We start from the raw sequence: 25685 nt of genomic DNA, 5'->3' as shown, positions 1-25685 counted from the left end.
GAAATAATAAAATGCTAAGTTAATCTAAAAGAACTCATGAAAAGAGAGAAAACAGACAAAAGATGAGATGAAAAAAATCAAACAACAACTTGCAAAGTAGTAGATTTAGATCCAGCCATATTAATAATTTTATTAATAATGAAAAGCAGAAATTGGCAGATTGGATTTTTTTGTTTTTGTTTTTTGTTTTTGTTTGGGGGATTTAATCCAAGGGTACTTTACCACTGAGCTCATCCCTTTTTGTTTTTTTATTTTGAGACAGGGTCTCACTAAGTTGCTTAGGGCTTCAATAATTGCTTAAGTTGACCTTGAAGTTGGTGATCCTCCTGCCTCAGCTTCCCGAGGGGTAGATTGGATTTTAAAAAAAGAAAAAAAAAACCCAACCATGTGCTGACTAGGAAAACTTCACTTTAAATATAAAAACATTGACAGATTAAAAGTAAAAGATTGGAAAAAGTTACACTACCTATCAATAATCAGTGGCCAAAAGAAAATTAGGGTGGTTGTATTACTATCAGACAAAGTAGGTCTCAGAATAGTAGTACCAGGATATTATATGATGATAAAAAGAATGTTATATGATGTTAAAAGAGCCAATTCATCAAGAAGACAAAATAACTCTAAATTCACACAGCTTAATAACAGATCTTCAAAATACACAAAACAAAACCCAAGAGAATTGAAAGAAAAAAATACACAAATCCACAATTAGAGACTTTAGATGTTCTTTTTATTTTATTAGTTGATAGAACAAGCAAATGGAAAATCAGAATGACATATGATAACTGAATAATCATATCAAACAACTTGTTATTACTGACTCTTATAGAACACTATACACAAACACAGCAGAATGACACTTCTTTGAAGTACACCTTAAAGACTGGCAAAAAAAAAAAATTGCCAAGACAGACAATTCATCAAAATTCTATTCGTGAAACAACTCTTAACAAATTTAAAAGAATTGGAGTTATATAAATTATGTTTATAATCAAAATAAAATTAAACTATAAAGCAATAGCAAAAATGTAGCTGAAAATCTCCCAATATTTGGAAACAAACATTTCTAAATAAATAATGGATCAAAGAAGAAATTACAAAGAAATATTAAAATATTAACTAAATGAAAATGAAAACACAACATATCAAAATTTATGGGATGTGGCTAGAGCAGTTTTCAGAGGAAAATGTATGGCATTTACTACTTATAATAGAAAACAAGAAAGACAGAATCAAAAATCTAAGCTTAAGAAGAAGAGCGAATTATATCTAAGGCAAGCAGAAGAAAGGAATAAAGATAAAAGCAGAAGTAAATCAAATGGAAAACAGGTAAGTACAAAATATCATTAAAAAATAAAATTGATAAGCCTTTAGTCAGATTGGCCAAGGAAAAAAGTGGGAAGACACAAATTGTCAGTATCAGGAATGCAAAAGGGATATCTCTGCAGCTCCTATAGCTATTAAAAGAATAACAAATGACATTGAGCAACTTTATGCCACTATATTTGGTATTTTAGATGAAATGTCCTAATAGAGGAACCTCAGAAGAGGCCAGGCCATTTCTTGCACATAGGTCATTTGTAAAGTAATGAGTTTGGGGAAAGATGAGAGGAGAAATGTGGGCTACCACATGTGCAAACTGCAGAAAACAAATCTCGGGTCCCAAATGGGGTGGGGTTGGCTTGGCAGGGAACATCCTGCGCTAGCTGACTGGGTTCAAATTCCCCAGAGTTTATCTCAGGTCTGAGCCTATTTCTCAATACCAGGTATATAAGTGACAGCTGTGGACTTAATTCTGGGGATTTCCCAATGGCAGTGTTGTAAAAATCTCCAAATCCCTTCCTCCCTTTACCCTTTAACTTCCTTCCACTTAGGCCCAGATGAAAAGTAATAGCAAAGGCTTTGGTGTCAGAACAACCAGAATTCAAGTCCCACCTCTTCCTTTACAAGCTATCACCTCTCTAAGCCTAGTTTCTTCATTTCTGTTTTAAGGTTGCTGTGAACACATACATTCAATACATTCACGGTTGTGAAGATTAAATAGGATGCACGCCCAGCATCACACACAAAGAGTAAAGCTAGATTCACATCTGGTCTCCCCACCTAAGGACCCCTTCCTTGAAACCTCCAGTGCAGTCTATATTCCTTCCTCTCAATTTGACTTTGAACTGTGGAAGCTCCAGGAGGGCAGGGACTGAGTCTGCTCTCTTCCTAGTACCTACACAGATTTTTTAAAAAACTTTTCTTTATTTCTTATTTTTAGTTGACATGACAGTACAATGTATTTTGACATATCATGCATACATGGAACATAAATTCCTATTTTTGTGGTTGTACATGATGTGGAGTTATACTGCCTTTGTATTCATATATGAACATAGGAACGTTATGTCAGATTCATTCTGCTGATCTACGCAGATCTAAAAAAAGAGCATATATGTGATAAATGTGTTGGATGAATGAATAAATGGACAAATGGATGAATGAATGGCATCAGTTATTCTAGGTACCATAAGATTTAACAATAAGTCTCACACTGTATTTTCCAAGCCCTCAGAGTGCACATGATTGCAGAAGACAGAGTGGGCAATGAGATGAAAAAGATCCATTCCTTACTCTTTAAAGAATTAAAAAAATATATATGTGTTGATATCCTCCCTGTGGAAAATCTTGTGCTGGGTACTGAGATCTCAGAATCAGCCTTAGCCTTACCCAAGTCAGGTGGAGGAGGAAGAATGTAGATAAATTGACATAGAAATATTTGCATCTCCAAGACATGTTCTATGAATTGTGAACTTCCAGAAGGGAGAGATCCTGAATTATTACCCACAAATCCCCAGTTCAGATCCCAAAGTTAAAGTGAAATTTAAAAAACAGGGGGTGGGTGCCAGGCACAGTGGTGCACAACTGTAACCCCAGAGGCTGAGGCAGGAGGACAGCAAGTTCAAAGCCAGTCTCAGCAGATTAGCGAGGCACTTAGCAACTCAGTGAAACCCTGTCTGTAAATAAAATATAAAGAAGGGCTGGGAATGCTGCTCAGTGGTTAAGCACCCCTGGGTTCAATCCCTGGTATTAAAAACAAAAAAACATTTTTTTTTAAATTTTTTTTATTGGTTGTTCACAACATTACAAAGCTCTTGACATATCATATTTCATACATTAGATTGAAGTGGGTTATGAACCCCCAATTTTACAACAAAAAAACATTTAAAAAATAAAAAACAGGGGTGGAATATGGTTGTAAAGATGGCTTCCTAGAGGAAAATATGTGGAGTTAGGACAGGCAGGAGCGTATGGAAAACTGGAAGCTGGGGGAGGGGGACTTTAGTTCAAGGGACCCAGACATGGAAAAGCACATTCAGGGGCACAGTAAGTTATTTGATGTGACTAGAGAGTTGGGTCCACATTAGAGAGAGACAGTGGGAACAAAGCGGGGAGGGGTCCTCCTCCTAGGAGGTAAGGGGGTCAAGGAGAGAATGGCTGCAAGGTCCTTCTGGAAGTTTGGAGACAGGGGACCAGGGCCAGAGCTAATGTAGCTGTCTGTTAAAAGCAGCATGCCCTGGACAGTGGGGATGGAGAGAACTGTTTTCTGGCTGTTGGAGGTGGAGGCATCAGTGTGTGTGTTTCCAAATGTGCCCATGAGAGTACGCAACTTTCCTCAGAGGGTCAGCCTAATCAGAAATCCCAACTCTACTCAGCTTCATGACTCCCCATCTTCAAAAGCCAGCGGGAGGCCAGGGTTTCCAAAGAGAGAAGCTGAAAGACATTCAGCCAAAGCCTGACTTCTCATTTCTTTCTCTTCAATATGCAGAGTCAACACTCCACTGCAGGCTTTCAGGGACTTCTAATCCTGGTTATCTCATCCAAAATGTTTGCTTTCCTACCTTTATTTGTGTCTCCTGCATGCTCTGAGTCAACATCCTTGTGCAGGTTGCTGGTTTAAAAAAAAAAAACAACAACAAAACCTACAAGGCCAGGCTGAGGGTGGAACCTGGAGTTGTAGGAAGCCTACCCTAGGAGCCTCCTATCTGAGGCTGCCTGTCCTCCCTGGTATGGCCCGGTGGCTCCCCTGCCTGTTCAGGAACTATGCTGTATTCAGGGCCTAGGCCTAGGCCAGGATGGGGATCTCTGAAAGCCACTGGAGAGGGAACCGATGGGTGGCTGCCCCTCCCAGGTGACTCAATCCCAATGCTGTTCTGAGGGGCACAGAACATCTTTTATAGAATGCAGCTTATACCACCAAACTTAGAATCCGGCAGGGATTTTGAAGTTATTATACAGCCTGGGCTCTGAAGCCAGACAGCCTCAGTTTAAAGCCTGGCTTCATCAGCTCCAGCTGATACATACTCAAGTATTTAGCTTTTGTATGTCTCTCTCTTTCCTTCTCTCTGCCCCCGCTCCCCCATACTGGGGATTAAACCCAGGGGTACTCTACCACTGAACTACATCCCCAAACCTTTTGTTGTTTATTTTGAGAGAGGGGCTTACTAGGTTGCTGAAGCTGGCCTTGAATTTGTGATCTTCCTGCTTCAGCTTCCTGAGTAGCTGGGATCAAAATTGTGCATCCCTACACCCAGATGATTTTTTATTATATTTTAAAAATTTAATTCAAACATTTTTTATACTTGGGATTGAACGCAGGGGCACTTTACTACTGAGCAACATTCCCAGTCCTTTCTATTTTTTTTTTTTTTAATTTTGAGAGTCTCACTAAATTGCTGAGGGTCCCATTAAGTTGCCCTGGATAGCCTTGGACTTTAGACTCAATGCCTCAACCACCCAAGTCAACGGTGTCAGCACACTGGCCTGGCTCATTTTTTAAATCTGAAAAGTGGGACTAATTATAGCATCTACTCCATAGAATTGTATGAGGCTTAAAAAAATCTACCCATGTCTGGCTAGAATAGTGATGGGCAGATAAGAAATACTGAAGTTTAGTATGTATTACTGTCTGCTGTTTATGAAAACTGCTGCTGCTTCTCTTGGAAAAATGAAAATCTCTTTTTGCAATCTCCCAGTGTTTATCCAGCTGAACACTAGTGGTAAAGTGCTTGCCTAGCATGTGCAAGGCCCTGGGTTCAATCTGCAGTACTGCAAAAGGGGTGGGAAGTGGGGCGGGGGGGAGTTGAAAAGGAGATTACCAATTTCTGCTGTAGGGTTGCTGGGATGCCACTGGAACAATTTAGTGATTTATGTATTTATTTAATCTTTTACTGCTGGAGATGGAACCCAGGGCTTTGAGCATACTAAGCATAAGTTCTGCTACTGAGCTACATCCCCAGCCCATTAGAACAATTTAATACAGCAGAACACATGCTCTGTTGCGATCTCCTCACTGTAAAGCAGTTCAGGGGTAGTTCTCAAAATGTGGGCTTCCAACCAGCAGCTGCAGCAGCAGCAGCATCTCCTTTGTCAGAAAAGCAGATTATCAGCCCCACCTCAGACCTATTGAACCAGGGGGGGCGGCCAGCAAACTATGTTATAGGGTCCACCTGGTGATTCTGATGCACTCTAAAATTTGAAGATCACTGCCACACAGTATGAGCCTAGTGGATCATTTAATTAGATACGGGCCACCCATTCAATTGCCCCCTCCTCCATAAGGTGTTCCTGGTTTCTCAGGACCCCTTCTTTACTGGCATCTTTAACTTCCTCCCTCCTGTGTTACCGTCATCTGTGCCCAGAAGCACCTCCCTAAATTGCAAGTTTCCTGAGAGCAGGGGTGAGTCTGCTCTGCCCATCTCTGCATCTTCCCTATCTCTTCTGCGTCTGCCCAGCAGCCCAGAGCCTACCACAGTGGACTTTGCTTGGGGAAGGTCTTCTGAGTCAAGTGTGAAACATTTCTAGTTTCCTCTGACTAAGACACTGTCACTGGGCTCTGCTCCTTCCAGGAACCTTGCTTACACTATGTTTTCCATTGTAGTCATCTCCCAAGCTGAATGGCCTTCTTCTGTCATTTCTGCTCCTCAAGGTCCACTGGTTTCTTCCCTCCACCTTTGTTTGATCAGAGACCTTTGGAAAGTTGCCCCATCTGCAATCTAACTGGCCAATTCTTATTTTCTTTGTAATTCTTCTATTAATAGTATTTGTCAAGTATTATATACGAGGCCCTGTGCTGGGCATTGTATGTTCATTATTTCAGCCCTGACAGCAACCTGGAGGGTGGTGCTGTACTTACTCCCATGTGATTAGGGCCCAGGGAAACTGAGGCACAGTAAGCAGCATCAATAAATGCCAAGATCATGCCAGGTGCAGTGGTACAGCCCTGTAATCCCAGCATCTTGAGAGGCAGCAGGTTTGCAAGTTCAATGATCTCTAAATATTTAAAAAGGGCTGGGGATGTGGCTGAGTGGTTAAGCAGCTCTCAGTTCAATCCCCAGCACCCCCGCCCCCCACAAAAAATATGCCAAGATCAGGGCTTTTTCAACCTGAAACTCCTATCAGGGAGATTTGACATGGATTAAGAGATGTGTCTTGCCTAAGAATACTAGCAATTGTTATAGAAATGATCTCACAAACCTCTCCTGATCCCCTATTCAGTACCTATTCAGCCCAGCCCGCTAGGGCTGCACCTTCAGCTTTGTGCAGGAGCATGGGCCTCACTGACTTAAGCACTTACAATCTGTACTGTGGGAGTTTCCAAACTGTGCTCTCCAGAGCCCCGGAGACCAGCATGGGTTGGCAGGACAACTGAGGCTAACCCTGTGGATGGACCCCTGGGACCACCTTTGCTAAGGCACAGTATCACCTATCATCCATGTCACTTTTGGAGCTTCTGAACAAAGTTGTATTTGAAGAAAGTATTTCCCCATTAAAGAACCGGGGCAACTGTTGTTGAACAATAATGGTCTTTTTATTTGTCTGTTTCTTCCCCCTGGCTCCTGAAGAGCAGGGACTGCACCCACAGGATCCAGCACAGGAGTAGGGAGGGTGTCAGAAAGGATGGGCCAGATGAAAGGATGAATAAAAGGGAATGTGGAGCGCGCTCTGTGTAGTGCATGATTCCCCCACCCCCACCCCGGCCCACTTCACCACCACCCACCACCCCACAGGGACAAGGCCTTGGGAGAATTGAGTAAGAAACTTGCAGACAGAATGATGCAAGGGGAGCTTTCTGTACATATTGCAACAGAACATTCTAAAAAGGGGCCTGGGCTGTTCTGATGGCTGGTTCCCAAGGGTCTCTGCTGTCAGCCAGACCTTTCACACAAGATAGGACCACAGGCCATTACTGAGCCTAAGACTGGTCATGGAGCTGGAGAGCAGTCACGCTCTGGTTTGAAACCTAGAGTCCCCCTGCCCTACATCCATATTTCACTGAGGCCTTGAAGCCCCTCTGAACCACTCCTCTTCTCTGCCACTCCTTCACTCAGTCCCAGCTGTGACAGCGTCCACTCTGCTCCCTCCCTCTGCCTCCCTCCTTTGCTTCCTTTCTTCCACCCAGCATCACCCAAGTCCCTCCTGTGCACAGGCCCAAGGGTCTCCAGTCCTGTCCTGTGTTGGGTGCCTCTCCAGGAAGGGACAGGTGTGTAAACATTAGGAGTTACAGGTGCTCTGGACAAGAAAAGTTAGAGGTCTATGGAAACTAGGAGATGGGACAGTTCCTCCTAGGGCCATGTGTTGCATAACTTCAAGTTCCCTCAGGCCAGCTCCCCACCTCTCTCCAGCTGCACTCTGCTGGATCCTTGGATGATCCACAGGGACTGTGTCAAGCCAAGGGCTGTTTTACCCTCTGGGAAACAGGAAGCCCTGGATTAGGCTGGTGGGAAGGCAGGGTCACCATGGGTTGTGCCCATGCTTCTCTCGGGCAGCCCTCTCCACCCAGCTCCCACTCCACGGGGCTTCCTCCTCTTGGTCCTTCTGACCACATAGCCAGACAATGTCACTAGCCTCAGGCTGCACAGGCCCCATCCATCCCTGGAGTTTCTCCTATACCCTGTCCACATCTTTGTAAATAGTCTCTAAATTAAACTTTCTTCAAATTACCCAATTTGAGTGGGCTGTCCTTTCAGGGAAAGACATAGAAGGCAGAGATCATCAGGAAGGGTGCCATAGGGGTGCCAGTTAAAGGTGTTCCTTACACTTATTTTTCTGGGCATACCTCACTCCTGCTAAAAACCTCTCTGACCTCTCATTGCTCTGAGATGAGGTAGCCCGGCATCTGAGAATGTACCCCACCTGGCTCCTGACAATCAAGTAACGTGTGGACAAGTCCCCAGAAGAGGGGCAGTAGGGGGCTTGGAAATGGGGCTGGGGAGTGGTCCAGGAAGGGTAGCCATGCCATGAAGCTGCTCTGGCTGGCAAATTCTTGCCTGGGGAAGAAGGTGGGTGAGTTCTGAGCCAGAGGACCATGCCAGGCTGCCCTCCCCTTGCCTGAACCTCTGCCAAACTTCTTGTCAGGAGAGGTGATCACCTGAGTGAGTTTAACCCCTCTGGGCCCTAGCCCTTGGGCATGAGACTAGTTTAAATCCCACATCACTGACATCTGTCAAGCTCTTCCATTTTCTGAGCTTTAATTTTCCCAACTGCCAAATGGGAATAACCTCATGGACTTGTGGGGGAAGCTTAAAGAAAGCAATGGATGGGGGTTTGCTTCATCAAGGAGTCATGGTGTAGGAGGTGGTCTTCCCCCGACCCCAGCCCTGTGAGGCAGGAAAGGCGTGTGGGTTGCAGGCTCAGGGAGGCTGGGTTTAGCACAGGTTGAGTATCCCTTACTCAAAATGCTTGGGACCAGAAGCGTTTCAGATTTCAGATATTAGGGTTGCTCCGCCTGTGCTTACTGTATGGTCACAGACAAGTCACATCACTTCTCTGCACCTCATTTGCAAAGTGGGGTGATAATCATTCCTTGCAGGGTGGTTATGAAGACCAGGGAAGCTCACATAAGCCAGGGCCTAGAACAAAGCAGGGTGTTTGGTAAATGCTTGTTTCTTTTCTGGGCCTTTCATAGGGCAGGCATCCTGTCTGCCTTGTAGACCAGCCACTTACTCTCTTCTTCTGTGCAATGGAGGGACTGACGCTGCATTTACTGTAATGTGTCTCAATGTGCCTGTGTCACAACCCTTTCAAACTGCAAAGCCACACACATTCCCAATGGCAGCATAATGCTGGTGACTGAAGGTAGAAATATGATGTACTACTCTTGGTAAAGCCCACTCTGGTCAAGCCCTTCTTGTAGGTATGACTCGATTTATCTCTGGTTTGGCCAAAGTGCACACCATGCCTTCCAAACCATGGCCTGGGTTGGGAGGCAATGAAGAAAAGTTGTCCCACGTCCCAGAACACATTTCACAAATGTCCTCCTCACCCCTGGGAAGAGCAGGGCAGGTCAATACAGAAACTCAGGATGAGGGGGTGTGTGGAAAGGGGAGTGCCTCCTGCGAGTCTCCCAGGCCCACCTCAAGCAGGGGAGAAGAGCCCGGGGACACAGAAAGTTTCCAAGAAATATTCTATCTGGGCTTCTCTAATTCTGGGTCTGGTCTTCCATCCAAATCTAATCTGTACCAATGTAATGAAGCAGTTGCCTTGAGTGTAGTTGCTGGAGGAAAGGGCAGGGAAAGTTCCAGAAGTTAGGATGCCAGGGGCTGTTGACCTGTGAGGTGGCCCAGAAATATGTGACTGTGTAAGCCCTTGGATTGGCTTCTGCTTTCTTTGGTGGATGCTTCCACATATGAGGGGTCCAAACTGGGGGCTGGATTTTTTTTGGCTCTACTCCCAAGCCCCCACCTTCATAGTACCAGCTCAGCTTATCTTTCTAACCCACATATCTGATCAAGGACCCTCAGCTGCTCACACCCCTTCCTTGGTCCCTCCCACACAGGATGAAGCCCAGTTTCCCAGTGGGACTACGAGGCCCTTCAGATCTGGTCCCTGTTGTCAACCTTTCCAGTTTTATCTCTCACCTTCTTCTGCCTATATTCCCCTCCAGCCACACCAGGGTGCTCAAGGCTCCCATCTCCAGGACCTCTGTTCAAACACCTTCCCTTCCTCTTTGCCTAAACACCTTCCCTTCCTCTCTGCCTACACATCTTCCCTTCCTCTCTGCCTGACAGAATCAGGCTCATCAGCAGCAATGTCACCTCCTCTTGACCTTCCAATTTACCATTCCCCCCTCCTCTATGATTACTATTCTCATTTGTTGATTAGTCCATGTGAACTGAGTGCCATGAAGAGAGTGAGAAGTTCCTGTCCTTTGGATGCTCCTGACCCAGGAGAGACCAACACTGCAGTGATAGCACAGGAAGGAAGGACAGAATTGGGTGTAGCCTTCCATGATACCTTGCACCAGAGCCTGGTGCATCCTGTGACACTGGCTTTGGGATGTCATCTCTTGACGGGTCTCATGAAGGCAGGAACTAGGTCTGATTCCTCTGTGTCCTAATCGGCACTTGGCCCAGAGGAGGTACACAGGAAAAATGTGCTGAAACAGATGAACTTGGGATCTGAATGTTTCAAGTGGGACTTGTTTACCTTGAAGTCTTGCCATTTATTATCATTAAAATAATGAGATCTTACTTTTCATTGCAAAGTGGTAACACCACATTAGGATTTCATTGGATCTTCAAATACTCAAGTCAGCAAGATAGGAACCTCCATTTCATGATGTAGAAATTGAAACCTAGATAAGACAGGAAAGGTGACTTGCCCAAGGACACTTGGCAAGTTGGTGGTAGAGGAGGGGCCAAAACCCAGGCCTTCTGCCCTCCAGTTCAAGCTCTGCCCCTTAGATCATTCTAGATGTGAGTGGGTAGGTTCCTCCACAGGAGACCCTTCATGAGCAGGCACAAGTCACACAATGACCTGGGGTCTTCCAGTCAAAACAGGAAGTCTGGTCTCTCAGAATGAGACGGCGTAACAATCCACTGGCAGATTTGGCATCCCACGGCTATACTCTTCTTTGCCCCAAAAGTCTACTTCACCTGTCTCCATCCTCTAATCTTTGAATATACCAGTCCCCTTTGTCCCCCAGTGATATGGTATGCCTTTAGCCTTCCCTTGATTTCCTAAAATACACTGAGCTCTTTACAGTCTCAGGGCCTCACTGCATGCTGATCCCTCTGCCTAGGATGCTTTTCCTTCTACTTGGTTGACTCAGTCCTCAGGGTTCAGTGACATTTTCTCAATGAGATTTATACCTGTGGCTGTAAATTGAACAAATGGGAAGTGTTTCTAAGTCTCACCAGAGGTATTAGTAACAAGCTGCCCTGTGGCTGTGACTCCTCATTCTTCTCCCCTCACCTGTGAAGGAATGGGAAAGACCTTAAAATCAGAGGCTTGCTCTCCTCTCATGCTGTGACTCCACAGGCTGCTTGCTCAAGCTCTGCCAAGGAATCCTCTTCTCACTGACATGCTGTTGCCCCCTCCCTCCGTTGTCCAATAAATCACTCCATAGATTCTGTTAATTCTCATCTCCTCCTAGGGGTGTTCTCTCCCTCCCCCCTCCCTCTCCCTCTCTCTCTGGTGGTGCTGGGGATCAAACCCAGGGCCTTGGCAGGCTAAGCACATGCTATACCACTGAGCTACATGTCCAGCCCTTCTGTGCTTTTCTTTAGATCAGGCTTTCCCTGGATTCCTTCTACTACTGCCCTAGCTTGAGGTGCCCTCCCTCACCCAGCTCTTTTCCTCATCCTTCACACTGCCCTCCTGTCCTATAGCCCCTCCTGACCCTTTCCCATACTATGGCTACAGGGCTCTTAAGACTCATCTGACCAGTGTCAGTTCCATATTTTAAAAAGTCTCCTCCAAACACACTCCCACTTCAATGTTTCAAGAGTGGCACACAAAGGACTTCCTAAGATCAAACCTCAGGCTATTTCACTTTGGCTTCCTTTCTCACAATTGCCTGGGCTCCTGCCACTCCAGCTCCCTCTTCCTACATGCTGACTTTTCTAAGACTTTATGCCTTTCCTTCTACCTTGCCCTCACACCCTCCATCTGAAAAACTCCTACTCATCCAGAGACAATGAAAATAATTTCAGAACTCTATGTGCAGGTACTAGCAGTGCTCATTTCGAGTCTTGTTTGGTTCTTAAATCACCTCCAATAATAATTATTATTATTCTCATTTGTAAATGTGAAAACTGACATTCAAAAAGATAAGACCAGGTCTGACGTTAGACACAGGTCTATAATCCCAACTATTCAAATGGATGAAGTAGAAAGAGGGCAAATTCAAGGTCATCCAGGACAATTTAGACCTTGTCTCAAAATCTTTTAAAAGGGGTTGGGGTGTAATTCAGTGTTAGCGTGATTGCCTAGCATGTGTGAAGTCCTGAATTCAATCCTCAATACTAAGAAGAAAGTATGGGACCGCGAAAGGGGGTACGTTTGGGCAGGACTAGAACTGAACTCTAGGTCTGATTCCACACCTTCCATGCACGTCTCTGGTCTCTGAGAAGTGCATCCAGTCCCGAGCCTGAGGAAGGGTCCTCTCTTCTCTGTAGTTCCATAGCCCCCAGCTTCTCTTTTGTCCCACCTTTGTCACCAGTGTACATGTCTATCTCTACTGTTCCCTTCCCCCCTGTAACGTGAGCACCCAAAGGCAGATCCTGATCTCACCTACTGGGTCCCCATCACCCAGCAGTATGTACAGATGCTCTGTGAAGTTTTCTGATAAATGGAAAGGCAGAGGCGTTTGGGGTGGTTTAGGAGTTCAGGCCTAACATAATTTCGATATCCCTTACCCCAGACGAGACCTCTGCATCTGCAGCCAAAGGGAGGCACTGCCAAAATAAGAACACACTTCCCCACACGCCCTTGCCGGGTTCCGCACGTGCTCAGTTTCCCTGCCCACGTTCTAGCTGTCGGGCGGTACCAATCTCTGCAGGGGAGTTCAAGCGGCCAGGCTGAGGGAACAGCTGAAATAACCGGATGTAGCCCTTGGAACGAAGAAACCATCTCCCCTTCCCTCTTTCAGTCGGCTGAGTTCGCGTAGGGCAGACCTCGGCGCTGCCCTGGGTCCGCACCGCGCCGAGAACCAGGAGCTTCTCCCCCGCCCCCCGCGCAAGGACATGGTGTGGGCCGCACAGTGGAACGGCCCGCCTCGCCCCCGCCCGCGTCGCGGCCCGCCCCGTTGTGAGGTTATAAAGTGCGCGCTCCGCGCTGCGAGCGCTGGGGTTGGTGCCTGGCTCTTGTTTCTCCTCCACCCAGCGCTACGCGCGCCGCCTTCCTCTGCTCGCAGTGCAGTAGCCACCTCCGCTGGGCTCAGTCCCGGGCTTCAGTGCTCTGTGCGAAGCCCTGGCCCCGGCGGCCGGGGCATGGGCCAGGGACGCGGGGTGAGGCGGCTTCCCGCAGGGCCGTGACCAGCCTTAACTTCAGCATGAAGACCCTCATTGCCGCCTACTCTGGGGTCCTTCGAGGTGAGCGTCGGACCAAAGCTGCTCGGAATGAGGGCGCCAATGGAGGATCTGCCCTGTCCACCAAGGGCTCTGGGAGATGGGGTGAGTGTCTGTCACACCTGGAGGCTTTCATCCTGTGGGTATGCAACTGCAAGATTTTCAGGAAACGGTTCTGAGGCAAACTGATTCGGAGGAATGGCCACTGCAGGTTGGGATCCCAGTTCCCTTCTTTTATTTTGGGGACTTCCTTTTGAGGGTCTGGGATGAGGGAATAATCATCTTTACCTAGTCTGGTTACCCAGTCAGATCCACGTAGCTTGGCATCCTACTCAAGTCTGAGTTCATTCTGTATCCTGGCACTCATCAATTTTTGCGACATCTGTTGCATCACTTCCCATTTCCCATCTGATGAAGGTGACACCACCCACCTTTCTCAGTTATTAGGGATATTGGAGAACTACTCGCCAGTCCCCAGTACTGTTTCTGACCCCTGATGGTTCCCTCCCATCACCCTTCACCAGGTGGAGCAAGCTTTGGCAACCAGAGACTAGATGGGACTGGGTGGCAAGGGTTTTGTAATCCCCTGAAACAGCCGCTGGCTGGGGAACATGCCTGGCTGGGGAACATGCCTGATTTGGACAGGTGTGCCCCCACTGTCCTCTGCCTCACACCCATCTGCCAATCCGGGGGGTGGAGCCCACTCATTAGCAGTTCTGAACCTTGGTGTGTGTGTGTGTGTGTGTGTGTGTGTGTGTGTGTGTGTGTATGTGGTGGTGGGGTAACCCTGGGTGTCCTCCAGGGTGGAACTGAAGCCTTCAGTGAATTAGGGGTGAAATCAAATATCATAGCTTTTTGCATGAAAGGAAAAACATTCCTTCCACCCCCCACATTCCTTACCTATAGCTGGAGAAACTGAAGTGGGATCATACATGTTGCTTGAGATTTTCTTAACAGATGCCTTATTAGGGGAGGGGTGTTAAATACAAATACTGGAGATCCTGGGAGGTCATCACGCTGTCCTGTTCTGCCAGTGTTTCATGCATGAAGCTTCTTTCCTCCTGAGTCTTTATTCTGCTTGCTGAACCTTTCCAACTTGGGATTTTTCTTTAGTAACCAACAATAGCCTGGTCTCACCTATGTTATAAAACATGCCAATTATGGAAATCTAGAAAAATATAGACAAACAGAAAAAAAATAAAAATTGCTGGTAAATCAGCTATTTAAAGATAGCTTCCTATTATCATTTTAGTATATTTCTGTATAATTTTCTTTATACATATTATGCAGATTAAAGTTGAGAATATGCTGTAGATATAGTTCTGAATCCTGTTTTTTTCTCTCTTAATAATATGTCATCAATATATGCTGCAATAATCAAAATCATTTCTAATATGCTAATAGCTGCAAGTTAGCCCCTGCTGGAGCTGTATCAGTTTTAACTGTCCTGTGCATTGGTGTTGTTCCTTGTTGATTATTGCTGTGGTTTTCTGCCCTACTTGGTTTGGGTTCCGCTCATTGCCCTTAAAGAGGATACTCAGCTGTTGTTACCATCCAGGGAGAAGCAGCCTGAGCTATCCTACGCACCAGCCCACTAGCTTCTGTCTGCCTCTTCTCTCACTTAGAGTGTTTTGTTGTTGTTGTTGTTGTTGCTGTTGTTATTTGCTATGCCCTTTGATGCCCTTAACAGGGGAAAGAAGGGACTTGCCCATGTTCCCACTTTTAAACTGTGTGTATCTCCATGTCATGAGATAGAGGTACTCTCTGTGGCAGTCCTTCCTAGAGATCCCCTTCCTGGGCTCTGCTGTCTATGGGCTGTGAGCTGTGCCTTCCAGGAACCAGTGACCATAGCTCTTATGTTTTTGACCTAGAGTTACTCAGGAGAATCTGTGCTCTAGCAAATGGTTTTGATCAAGTCATTTAATATACCAGGAGCATTTCCCCATGAAAACATGACTTTACAAACTGGGTTCAAAGAATTACATCAAGGAATGTAGCAAGGGCTAATATGAAATGCAAACTAATCAGTTTAGCTCTCTGGGATCTACTTTGGTGAAAGACTGGGTGGGGTAGGGGAGGGTGCTGAAGCAAATTTTGTACTCTCTCGGCATCTCCACTAAACCTGCTTGCTACATCCTTGGTCCTTGAAGACACTCCCCAGTGGCCTAGTTTGCCTCTGCAGATAAGTTCCCACTGTTGTGGGTGGTGAACACCCTGTTGGTGGTGACTCCCTGTCAGCGGCAGTATTCAAGGAGAGACCATGGATTCTGTGAAGGGAAGTCCTATGATGGGTGAGAGATTTCAATAGATACCTTGGTGCCGGGTTTCTCGGTAGGAGCATGGCTGGGTTCGTGCATGTTGGAGAGGAGGTTCTGCATTGGTGTTTTTTAATCTCTGAAGGACTGTGCTGGACCAGGTGTGGAGGCTGCAGTGGTAGCTGTGTCTGTAACCTGCCTCTGTCCCTGGACTAGGGGTTCTTCAGAGAAGAGTCCTTGGATGCTTGCCTATATCCTTAGGGTTCAGCACAGGCCCCAGCATGAGATGGAGGTAGTAAAATTTTGAGCTGATTTATTCTGTGTGACTACAAAGAGTAAGGCCAGAAATTGGGTGGGACTTGGGGGACAGGTTTTGGTACAATAAAGGAATCCTTTCTAATAGCTGTTAATGACTTTGTGGGTTGGGGTGGTAGGGTTAGAGTTCCCCATCCCTGGGGTTATACAAGTGGGGGCCAAGTGGGGGGTGAAACTAAGCAGTTAGCTTTTATTATGGAACTGAGACTTAACTGTGGGGGGGGGGTAACTGTGGAACTGAGACTTGGCAGTCACTTAATGCAATCCAAGTCATAGAATGAGAACATCACTCATGTCCTATCTCCTTCAATTCTTGGTAACTGAATGATGCTAGCCACAGCCTGGAATATAGATCTGAGTTCTAGCCTGGCTTTGATACCCCTGGATGAGTCTCTTCTCTCTGGAGACCTTAGTGTTCCCATCTGCACTATGAGGGTTGGACCCTCCTCCCCTACATTGGGTTAGTTACTAAGGGCTCATCTGAGTTGGGAGAGGAGAAACAAGAGTAATAATTTATTAGTGGACTGGATGACTCAATGGCCAGTGTGGAAATCCTGCCCCCCCCTCCTGCCCCCAAATTCAGCAGCAAGTACTTGAGTCAAAACTTAGATATCTGTTAGCACTGGATCTGGCCCAACCCTTATGGTACAATGGAAACATTGAGGTCCTCAGAGAGAAGGGACTTGTCCAGGGGTATGACACCTAAGATGCATCTCCCAGTCTGTGGCTAGCCTCCGTAAATAAGAGAAGAGTGATGAGGCTGGGAAGGACTGAGAGCTGCGCATCATGGGCACTCAGCAGTGTACTGAACAAGTGAAGGTTGCTCCCAGTCTCCATGATGGGAATGGTGGCTCACCCCTTCTCAAGCTTTATGAGGAAGTGCCCCAAGCTTGCCTGGTGGATAGAGACACCAGCAGCCCCAGGACTTCAGCTGCCAGGTTAACTGCTAGTTTATCCCCACTTTATACTTCCAACCTTCGAAATTCTTTTCTTCCTCCATTGCCATGGTCATCTTTGTCTTTTTTTTTTTTTTTTTTTTTTGGTACTGGGGGTTGAACCCAGGGAAACTTGACCACTGAGCCATATCCCCAGCCCTGTTTCATATTTTATTTAGAGACAGGGTCTTACTGAGTTGCTTAGCACCTCACATTTGCTGAGGCTGGCTTTGAACTCACCATCCTCCTGTCTCAGCCTCCTAAGCCGCTGAGATTACAGGGGTACACCACTGTACCTGGCACCATAGTCTTCTTGATCCTCCAGTTGCCCCCAGTTCAGTCCTATCTCAGGGCCTTTGCATGCCTTCCTGCCTAGATCTTTGCATTGCTCACCTTGGAACATTTGGTCTTCTCTCAGGTCTTCCCTGGTCATCTTGCCTCGAAGCCACCCCAGTTGCCACATCTTGTACCTCTATAGCCCTTATAATTACTTAAATTCTCCCATATGCTTATCTATTTAGGTAGTTGTCTCTGTCTTAAGAATGTCATCCCCAGGCTGGGCACAGTGGCTCTGGATATGGAGGCAGAAAGATCACGAGTTCAAAGCCAGCCTCAGCAATTCAACGAGGCACTAAGCAACTCAGTGAGACTCTGCCTCTAATAAAATACAAAATAGGGCTAGGGATTGGCTCAGTGATTGAGTGCCCCTGAGTTCAATCCCCCTGGTACCCCCCCCATAAGAAAAAAAAAATAGAATGTCAGTCCCTTGGGAGCAGAGACCTTGTCTATCTTTCTCAGAATTGTGTCCCTATCATATACAGTGCTGGCAGGTAGTAGGTGCTCAATAAATATTTGTTGAATAAATTGTTAGTGGGACTTCCCTGTTCCTCTTGGCAGTAAGCCCTGCTTTTAGCTTTGGTGTGATTCCTTAACTCTTTCTCAGGCCTCTATACTTGTCTCTGCTAGGTGCTGGGGCTGCAGCTGTTCCCCGTCCTGGAGACACCCACAGCCTGGCCAGAAGCCAGCCCCTGGGGCTGAGTGCCAAGTGGGTGGAGCCAACTCCTTTATGACTTCCAGAAGTCAGAAAGCCAGAATCTCAGCTCTGCCTTTCCCTGAGACATGGTTGGGTGGCTCACTTCCTCTCACTCCCCCATCTCAAAAACAGAATCAGAAATACCAAACTCTCGGGGGCTGGGGTTGTGGCTCAGAGGTAGAGCACTTGTCTACCATGCATGAGGCACTGGGTTCGATCCTCAGCACCACATAAAAATAAAATAAAGATATATATAAAAAAAGAAATATCAGACTCTCATTGGAAGGCACCTCTGAGAGTACTCCCCAGGCTGGTGGGGGCCTCCCTTTCATTCCTGGCCCTGTGTGGCCCTCTGTTCTTGGTCCTCCCTGTCTCAGAACATGAGGAAGTGAGTTAAGGTGAGTGGAAGGTGCCTTGTAAACTAGCTTGTGACACTCATGTGAATGAGTCCTTGTCATTTGTGCTGCGTGATATGCAAGTGGGGACTTGGTATGGGTCCTTTGTTCACTGACTGAGCACTTCCTGTTTGTCAGTTAAGATCCCCACCTTTGAGGGAGGGAGAGACCAGGGGGATGTATACAAGATGATGGCACATAGTGATTCAAGCAGTGACAGGGGAGGAATAGGGGCAACTGTGGAAGCCCGGAGGGGCAGTAAGGGAAGCTAAATCACCCTGGGGTCAGGAAAGGCTTCCTGGAAGAAGTGACATTCATTCTGAATCTTGAAAGGTGCATAGCCCTTAGCAAGGCAAGCAAGAAAATTTGGGTGCAAAGAATAGCATTAAGTAGAGGCATGTGATTTGGGTGGGAGGGGCAGTCTGACTGTAGGGCCTTCGAGTGTCCAGCTCGGGCTGAGGGCTAGGTGTACTGAGAGGCAGAGGCAAGGGGCACAAGATGCTGTGTCCAGGCCTGCAGTGGCTCACCTGCATCTACCAGGGAAGGAAGCCTTGAGAGCCTTGGGAGAGGAGCTTGTGTAATCAGAATGTCTTGGCCTCTAGCACTCCCAGGTACTCCTGGTGTGGAGCCACTGTTGGCTAAGTTGGGGGTCAGGACTGAGTCTGGCCTAGGGTCTATGGAGTCCCTTCTCTGCCATGGAATTGCTCTGCACTCAGCCTGCAGCCATGGCTTCCTGACTCTCTGTTTCCTGTATATAATGGATGATGATGTGATAAGAGTATCTTGCAAGTTATGGTGCAGAACCTGTGAACCCTTGAGGCCTATCAACAGAAGCAGAAAATGTGAACTCCGTGTGTGGGTGGTACTGGGAGCTGAACCCAGGGCCTCATGCATATCACTGAACTACATCCTCAGCCCCTTTTTTCTTTTTATTTTGAGACACAATCCCACTAAATTGCCTAGGCTGGCCTTGATCCTCCTGCCTCAGCTTCCCCAGGCACTAGGATTATAAGTGTGCACCATGATACTGGCTGAACTCCTGTTGTCATTAGAGCAATTAGTAGTCCTGAGCCTAGGCCAGAGCCTGCCTCTGTGCCTGCTTCACATGTGGCCTCACTCCCCATGGGTGCAGTGAGGAGGTCTGGGTGAGAGGAGCCCTGGAGTTCCTTCCAGCTCTGCTGGAGAAATGTGAGCCATTCCTACCCCTGACGGCTCCAGGTTGACCTCTTCCTCATTCTTGGCCTCAGCTTCTCCTTGTGAAAATGGGGATTATGTCCTTCTTGGGGCCCAGGTGAGTGCCCCAGAAGAACCTGTCTCCCCACGCTTGCCATTTATTGTCATAAGGGACTATTCTGGGGACTCCTTGGTGATGCACACGCAAGCAGGTGGCGTTGCCATGGCAACCCCTCCCACTACGATATTTTTGAATGTGCTAGGTCAGAAGGTGGGGGTGGAGAAAGTGGGCTGTTTAGGGTCCTCAGCAGTCATGTCAAGGGTCCTGGTTGTAGCTTCAGGCTCTCAGGAACATGGCATCCTAAGAATCCCACTTTCTTGGCCTCACCTTCCCAGACTCTACTTCATGAAAACCAAATTTGTGAAGAACCATACCTTTGAAGTATCCTGAAATGGGGATCATAGTCCTGTTAGGAGGATCTTTTGTGGACAAACATTCATTAGTGGTTTCTAGCAGAGCAGAGAAGGCCCAAGTTGATAGGACCTCAGACTGCAACCCCAAGCTCCAAATGCAGGGTCTGGGGAAACAGAGACCTAGAGAGGGGAGGAGGCCGAAGAACTTAGAGCCTGATAGACACACAGGTCGGTCAGGACGGCCAGGCCAGGTTTGTCTTCCCAGCCCAGAAGGTATGGCTGGGGGTTGGCTCTCCAGTCATTTGGCCTTCCGTTTGGGACGATGTCCCAGTGGGCCCTGTTTAAGGATACCTGATTTCTAAAAGAGAGGCCTCAAAGGAGACTATTATTCTTTCCAGAAAAGAACTCACCAGTGTGGTGGATCCTGGTGAATGGTGGCTAGCCTCCCTGTCTGAAGTTGGTGGAGGGAATGGGGCATTGGCTGGCTCTCTTCCTGGCCTTCAGGGTGGAGGACAGCAATCTGTGACATTCTCCCCTCTCCACTTTCTCAGCTAGACCCACACAGTCTCTGCGTTCCAGCGTGATTGAACTTTTTGCACTCAATTCCTCAAAATTATGCTCCCTCTCCGGTTCCAGGCCTTTGCAGACATTGTCTGTCGGACTCCACTTCCTAGGGTCCTGACCCCTGCCTTCCTCTTGTCAGCATGGCATCTCACCCAAGATATTTGTTTCCCTGGGAAGGCACCTCTGAGAGTACTCCCCAGGATGGTGGGGACCTCCCTTGCATTCCTGGCCCTATGTGGCCCTCTGTGTATAATTGTTCATGGTCCTGTCTCCTCAGTCACATCTGGGGTGGGCAGTCCAGTAGCCTCTAGCAGGTGTCCAAGCCGGGGGGTAGGGTCTGGGAGCTCCCCGCCAGTGCAGTAAAGGGGACTTGGCACACATTCATGAACATTAGCATCCAGGCTCTACCCTTTCCTCCTTTCCTCTGGAGCTGTCACTATGGCCCTGACTTTAACCCACCCCTCCGGCTAGAGTAAGCCTTTCCTTCTTGGTTCCCCAGGATGCTCCCTTTGACCCTTTAGCATGGCACAGCAGTCAGCTGGGAAGTGGGCTTATCTCTCTTCTTGTTTGGGCCCTGTTCATTCATCAAAATCCCCTCAAACATTCAGTCATTCAGCAAACATTGACCAAATACCTTCTCTGTGTCTGACCCCATGCAAACACAGGGACCTAGTATGAGACATGGTTCTTGCAAACACACACCATAATGAGAAAAGCGAGTATTTCAGAGAGGTGGGGAGGGGTGTTATGGGGGTTGGCTGGTGGGAGATAGAAAGCTTCCCAGAGAAACATTTTTCAGGCTGGTCACCAGGAGGTCAGGTCATCAGGAGGTAAGTGACCCTCCAGAGCTGGCAGCTTCACTGTGTCTGATCTGGTCATCATTACACATGTGGTCTTTTTGCTGAAATTGCCTCCCTGGGGGAGCCTGAAAGATAGCTCACTTCTGTCCTTGAAGAAGCCACATCTCTAGTATTTGGCTTGGCTTCCTGGACCTCCCTCGTGCTAGAATGGTATGCCAGGGGTCAGTATGCCTAATCTTTGCCCCCATGCAACTTATACCCAGCCCTTTGGAATAGCTTAAGGGCTACTTCCTCATTCACTTACACCCCAGGCAGTACTTGGAACCAGATAGGCCCAGGTGTAGTGTCCCTGGGCCAGGTGATGGAGCATGATGCTGCCCACTCAGAGAGGCCAAGAGCCTGTTCACACCTCTACTACCCCCTGGCTCTTTCTGTCTCTAACAGACCCATGGCCCTTTTCCATGAGTTATTTAAATTTCCTCACAAGGATCCTGCATCACAAGGATCCCCCTCTCAAGGAGGGGAGGTAGTAGTTTTTAAGATTCCACAGTAGGAAATTTCAGAGCCAGGGATTGAATCCTTTCTATCAGTCACCAGCACCTCTTCTCCAAGGCAGGGAAGGTGTTGTCATACTCATTAGACAGGAGAGGACACTGAGACTCACTTGATAATTAACTAGCATTCACACAGATCTTTACTTTTTATGAAGCTCCTGCCTATCCATTTTCTCATTTAATTCCTTCAACAAACTGGCGAGGTAGGTATTAGCCCACTATACAGATGAGGAAACTGAGGCTTACACAGGAAATGACTCATTGAGGTCACACTTCCTGAGCATCAGGGGCCAGGTCTTCCTGATTCCTGTTTTCTGCATCTTCTCCAGGCCAGCACATGCTGTCCCCAGATGCTGATAGTGGAGGTGGCAGAGGAAGCTGGGTGGGCTGTTCAGAGGCATGACCTGCCCACCTGCTTTCTGCTCGACCATGCTTTCTCACTGTGCTCAGTGCCTCTCCATGGGCAGGGACCCTTTCCCCCTGGAGTTTGTTTCATGGCTCCAAATTATTTTTCTTCATGGCTCTCATCCCTGTCTGAAATTATGTCATATGTTTACGTGTAGCTGGTTTATCCTTCCCTCAGACTCACTGTGTATCCCTAGTGCCCCACTTCAGGCTTTGGGTCTTATCTCTGCCCCCACCTGCCTTCCCCTGGAAGCTACCTCTGACTGCTCATTCTTACTTCTCCATTCTCAGTTTATTTTGGGCAAACAGAACCTTCCCTGTTTCTGGACTAGTGAGCATCTGTCTTCAGGCCCTTCATTAGAACTCCTTCTGAGTCTGGCAGTTCTTCCGAAGGCCCACAGTCCCTTTCTCTTCCTCTGTGCCTCCCTGACCTTGTCTTTAGAGACATGGGGAGGCCTCCGGGGGGGAGCCTCCCCTACAGTTCCACTCACCCTGCTGCCTCTTCTTATGATGGATAGCCTTGTCACCTGCTCCTCTTGCTCATTATTTATATGCCTTTCTAGTAGATGGCAGAAGCAATACTAGTGCCACCTAACAAACCCCAAATGTACCTTACACACAGTTTTCATTTGATCTCCCTAAAAACCTTGAAAGGTGGGGATTCTTGCCCTCACCCCATTTAGAGATGAGAAAGGTTAGTGACATGCCTGAGGTCACAGAGCCGGGCAGGGGCTGAGCTGGCCCAGGTACCCAGATCTGGGGTGCTGGTATTCAGGCTCTGCCACCCTTAGGCAACTATGAGAGGAAGCCCATGAAGCTCTGCTTTCGTCAGCCCTGGGGTGCGGCTAGTCACTCTATTATCAGATGTTGGGCAAGGAGGTTCCAACATGCCTATTGCCACTGCCAGCCCTGGGCTGGGTCCCGAGACTGTGGTTCTTTGGTCCCACTATTGCAGGAATCTACGGTTTTGCCTTCACAGCAGGAGATGATTTGGGGGAGCATCTGGGTGGGGTTCACACTCCTTGCACAGCCAGTCTGCACAGGATTGTCCCTGTGAGACTTTGGGCATGGTGTGGGCAGAGCAGGCAGCCCTTCTTAGCTAGGGTATCTTCCTGAAGTCTGGGTGTGGACTGGTTTGTTATATAGGGATGTCCCTTAGTGACATGGCATCACAGAAATGGTGAGGGACTTGTGGCCCAAATACTTGCCTTGAGTCTTGGCCCCTGATACCCTGAACACAAGCAAGTGGCTTCACCTCACCTCAGTTTCCTTCTCTGTGAATTGGGGCTGCTGCTCTCTGCCTTGCCCACCTTCCCATGTGATGCTGTGGGATAGTGACACACCATTTCGTCCTGGGGGTAGGGGATGCTTTCTGCATGCTAAGAATGCTGCCTGGGGCCTCTCAGCATCTCTATTCCCTCTCCCCTTCTCAAATGGTGGAACAAGTGAGCTGTGTAAAATACACGGTATCCAGGAATGTCTGTCTGAATTGGCCACAGGGAGTCTTCTTCCAGGATTGGTCAACTTGCTTTAGAGCCTATCATGTCTCTTCCCATGAAAAAAGGACATCTGTAGATAAGGGGTTGGATTCCCTTCCTGAGTAGGGAAACTGGGAGGCAAGAGAGGCTCTGGGGACCTCAGTGATGGGGCTGGCTTGGCCTCCTGGTGGGTAGCCCAGTCTGACTTGGACACATAGGCCTTTGCTGCCTTGGGACTCCTGGGCCTTTACACACAGAAAACCTTTGAGCTCTTTTTCTAGGCTGGCCCTGTGTGAGGCTCTGGGCACACATATGAGTCAGGTGCCCAGGAGAGTAGACATGGGCTGCAGTGAGACTGGTGCTGCGAGAGAGACAGAGAGAAGGGGTGTGTTGAGGGAGGCTGGGGTGGCAGGGGAGCAGATTGCAAGTGGGGACTTGGCTGGGTGCTGAGGCTCCCTGCTGCCCCACCCAGGAGTCAGGAGCAATCAGGCTGGTGTGAAGGTGGTGGCATCTGATTGCAGCATTGGCATTCCCACCAGCTTCTGCTATAGCCAGGGCAGAGGAGGTGCTGACATCTGGGTGGCAAGGCCTGGCAGTGGGCTAGGGGTGCCCAAACTAACCCTCACTTCCTAGCTGCCCAGGTGATTATCCCAGGGCTGCTGTAAGGTGATGAGCTCTAAGCTCCAGGTACCTGGCCTAGAGCCCTCAGGAGGATGGACATCAGAGACCGTGGAGTTCATCTCCTTGCTGCCATTTTATAGATTAGGAAGCCCAGAAAGGTGAAGTGACTTGGCCAGTCTGACACAGGAATTGATGACAGAGTTGGGACTGGAATCCTGCCATTATACTTGCAGCTTAAGGTGCTGCTGGCGGCCCATCTGTCTGGAGGAAAAAAGGGCATTCATGTCCGTTGTCTCCTCCCAGCCTCTCCCAGCTTCACTGTGAGAAGAAGAGAAAAAGAACTTGGGGATGGGGGCAGATAGGCCTGAATGTTGGGTCTGAATTGAGTCCAGCTCTGCCACCTTCTGGCCCACAGGCCTGAGGGACAGCCAGACCAGAGAAATCCTCTTCCTCTCTCTCAGGTAACCTTTCTGAGTACCTGCTCTGGGCCAGGACCTGGGAACCCAAATGTAGATTAGACCCAGGCCTGGTCCTCAGGCGGCTTCCAGTCTCATGTGAGAATCGACTTGAAATGGACAGTTAATACACGAGAAGGGGCTGTGGGAGCCCAGAGGGAGGGCTCTACTCGCTCTTATTCCTTCCTTGTGCTGGTATCTCCTGACTTCATCTGCAAACAGAAGATTGTACTGGGGTGGCAAGATGGTCCCAGACAGTTCCAGACTTGCATGGTCCAGAAAAAGGAGAGGTTTTTTCTCTCCCAAGGCTTCCTGTAGGATATAACTGCTTTCTTTCACTGTCAGGGAATCTCAGGTGAGGGGCCTTCCAAGCAGAGAAGTGACTCAGTATCTCTTAGCTTGCTGGGAGCTTCCACTGGGGCCTGGGTTCAGCATCACAGACAGGCCAGCCTTGGAGCTGGGCTCTGGCCCTCCAGGTGGGGCTGAGGGAGTGGGCCTGACTTAAGGAAGGTAGAGTTGCAGCCCTCCCGCAGCCTCCCTTTCCCGGTGGCCCACACTCTAGCTCCCATGGAAACTCTGCCTCTCCTTCCTAGACTGCGGTTCCACTTGGCTGGCAGAGTGAGCTGTGGGCCATGGTTTGGGCTGGATAAGGCAGGATGAGAACAGCCTGGGCTCTGCTTTGGCTGGATGTGGGACTTGTGTGAGCCCCTTAGGCACTTGGTTTCTATATGTATCAGGGATGAGGGTTAAGTGCTTGAACCTCATCAAAGTCCTAATAAACACAGAGAGGAAGAATTTTTAGGTTTTCTCAGTTATTTCCACCGGGGACATGTCACCAATGAGGAGTTTTGGCACTCCCTCCCCAAGTGGGAGTGCTGCCACAACCATAGTTGGCTGGTCCTGTCTCAGAGGTTGGGGGCGAGATAAGATGACTCCAGCACACCTATCTTTTTT

The 25685-nt window shown here is 48.0% G+C and overlaps 1 protein-coding gene across 1 annotated transcript in view; it reads left to right on the top strand.

Moving 5' to 3' along the window:
• The first annotated feature begins 13091 nt into the window (after nt 1–13091).
• Nucleotides 13092–25685, top strand: part of DGAT2 (diacylglycerol O-acyltransferase 2) — a 31189-nt gene continuing 18595 nt past the window's right edge. Inside the window, exon 1 of the mRNA XM_081260436.1 lies at nt 13092–13439. Within this exon, the coding sequence (XP_081116562.1) occupies nt 13319–13439 (121 nt within the window). The 5' untranslated portion in view covers nt 13092–13318. The remainder of the gene's footprint in view (nt 13440–25685) is intronic.

Source organism: Spermophilus citellus (assembly GCF_964194105.1).
Source record: "Spermophilus citellus genome assembly, chromosome: 2".
Lineage (NCBI taxonomy): Eukaryota > Metazoa > Chordata > Mammalia > Rodentia > Sciuridae > Spermophilus > Spermophilus citellus.
This window is presented reverse-complemented; position numbering and strand designations above follow the sequence as displayed.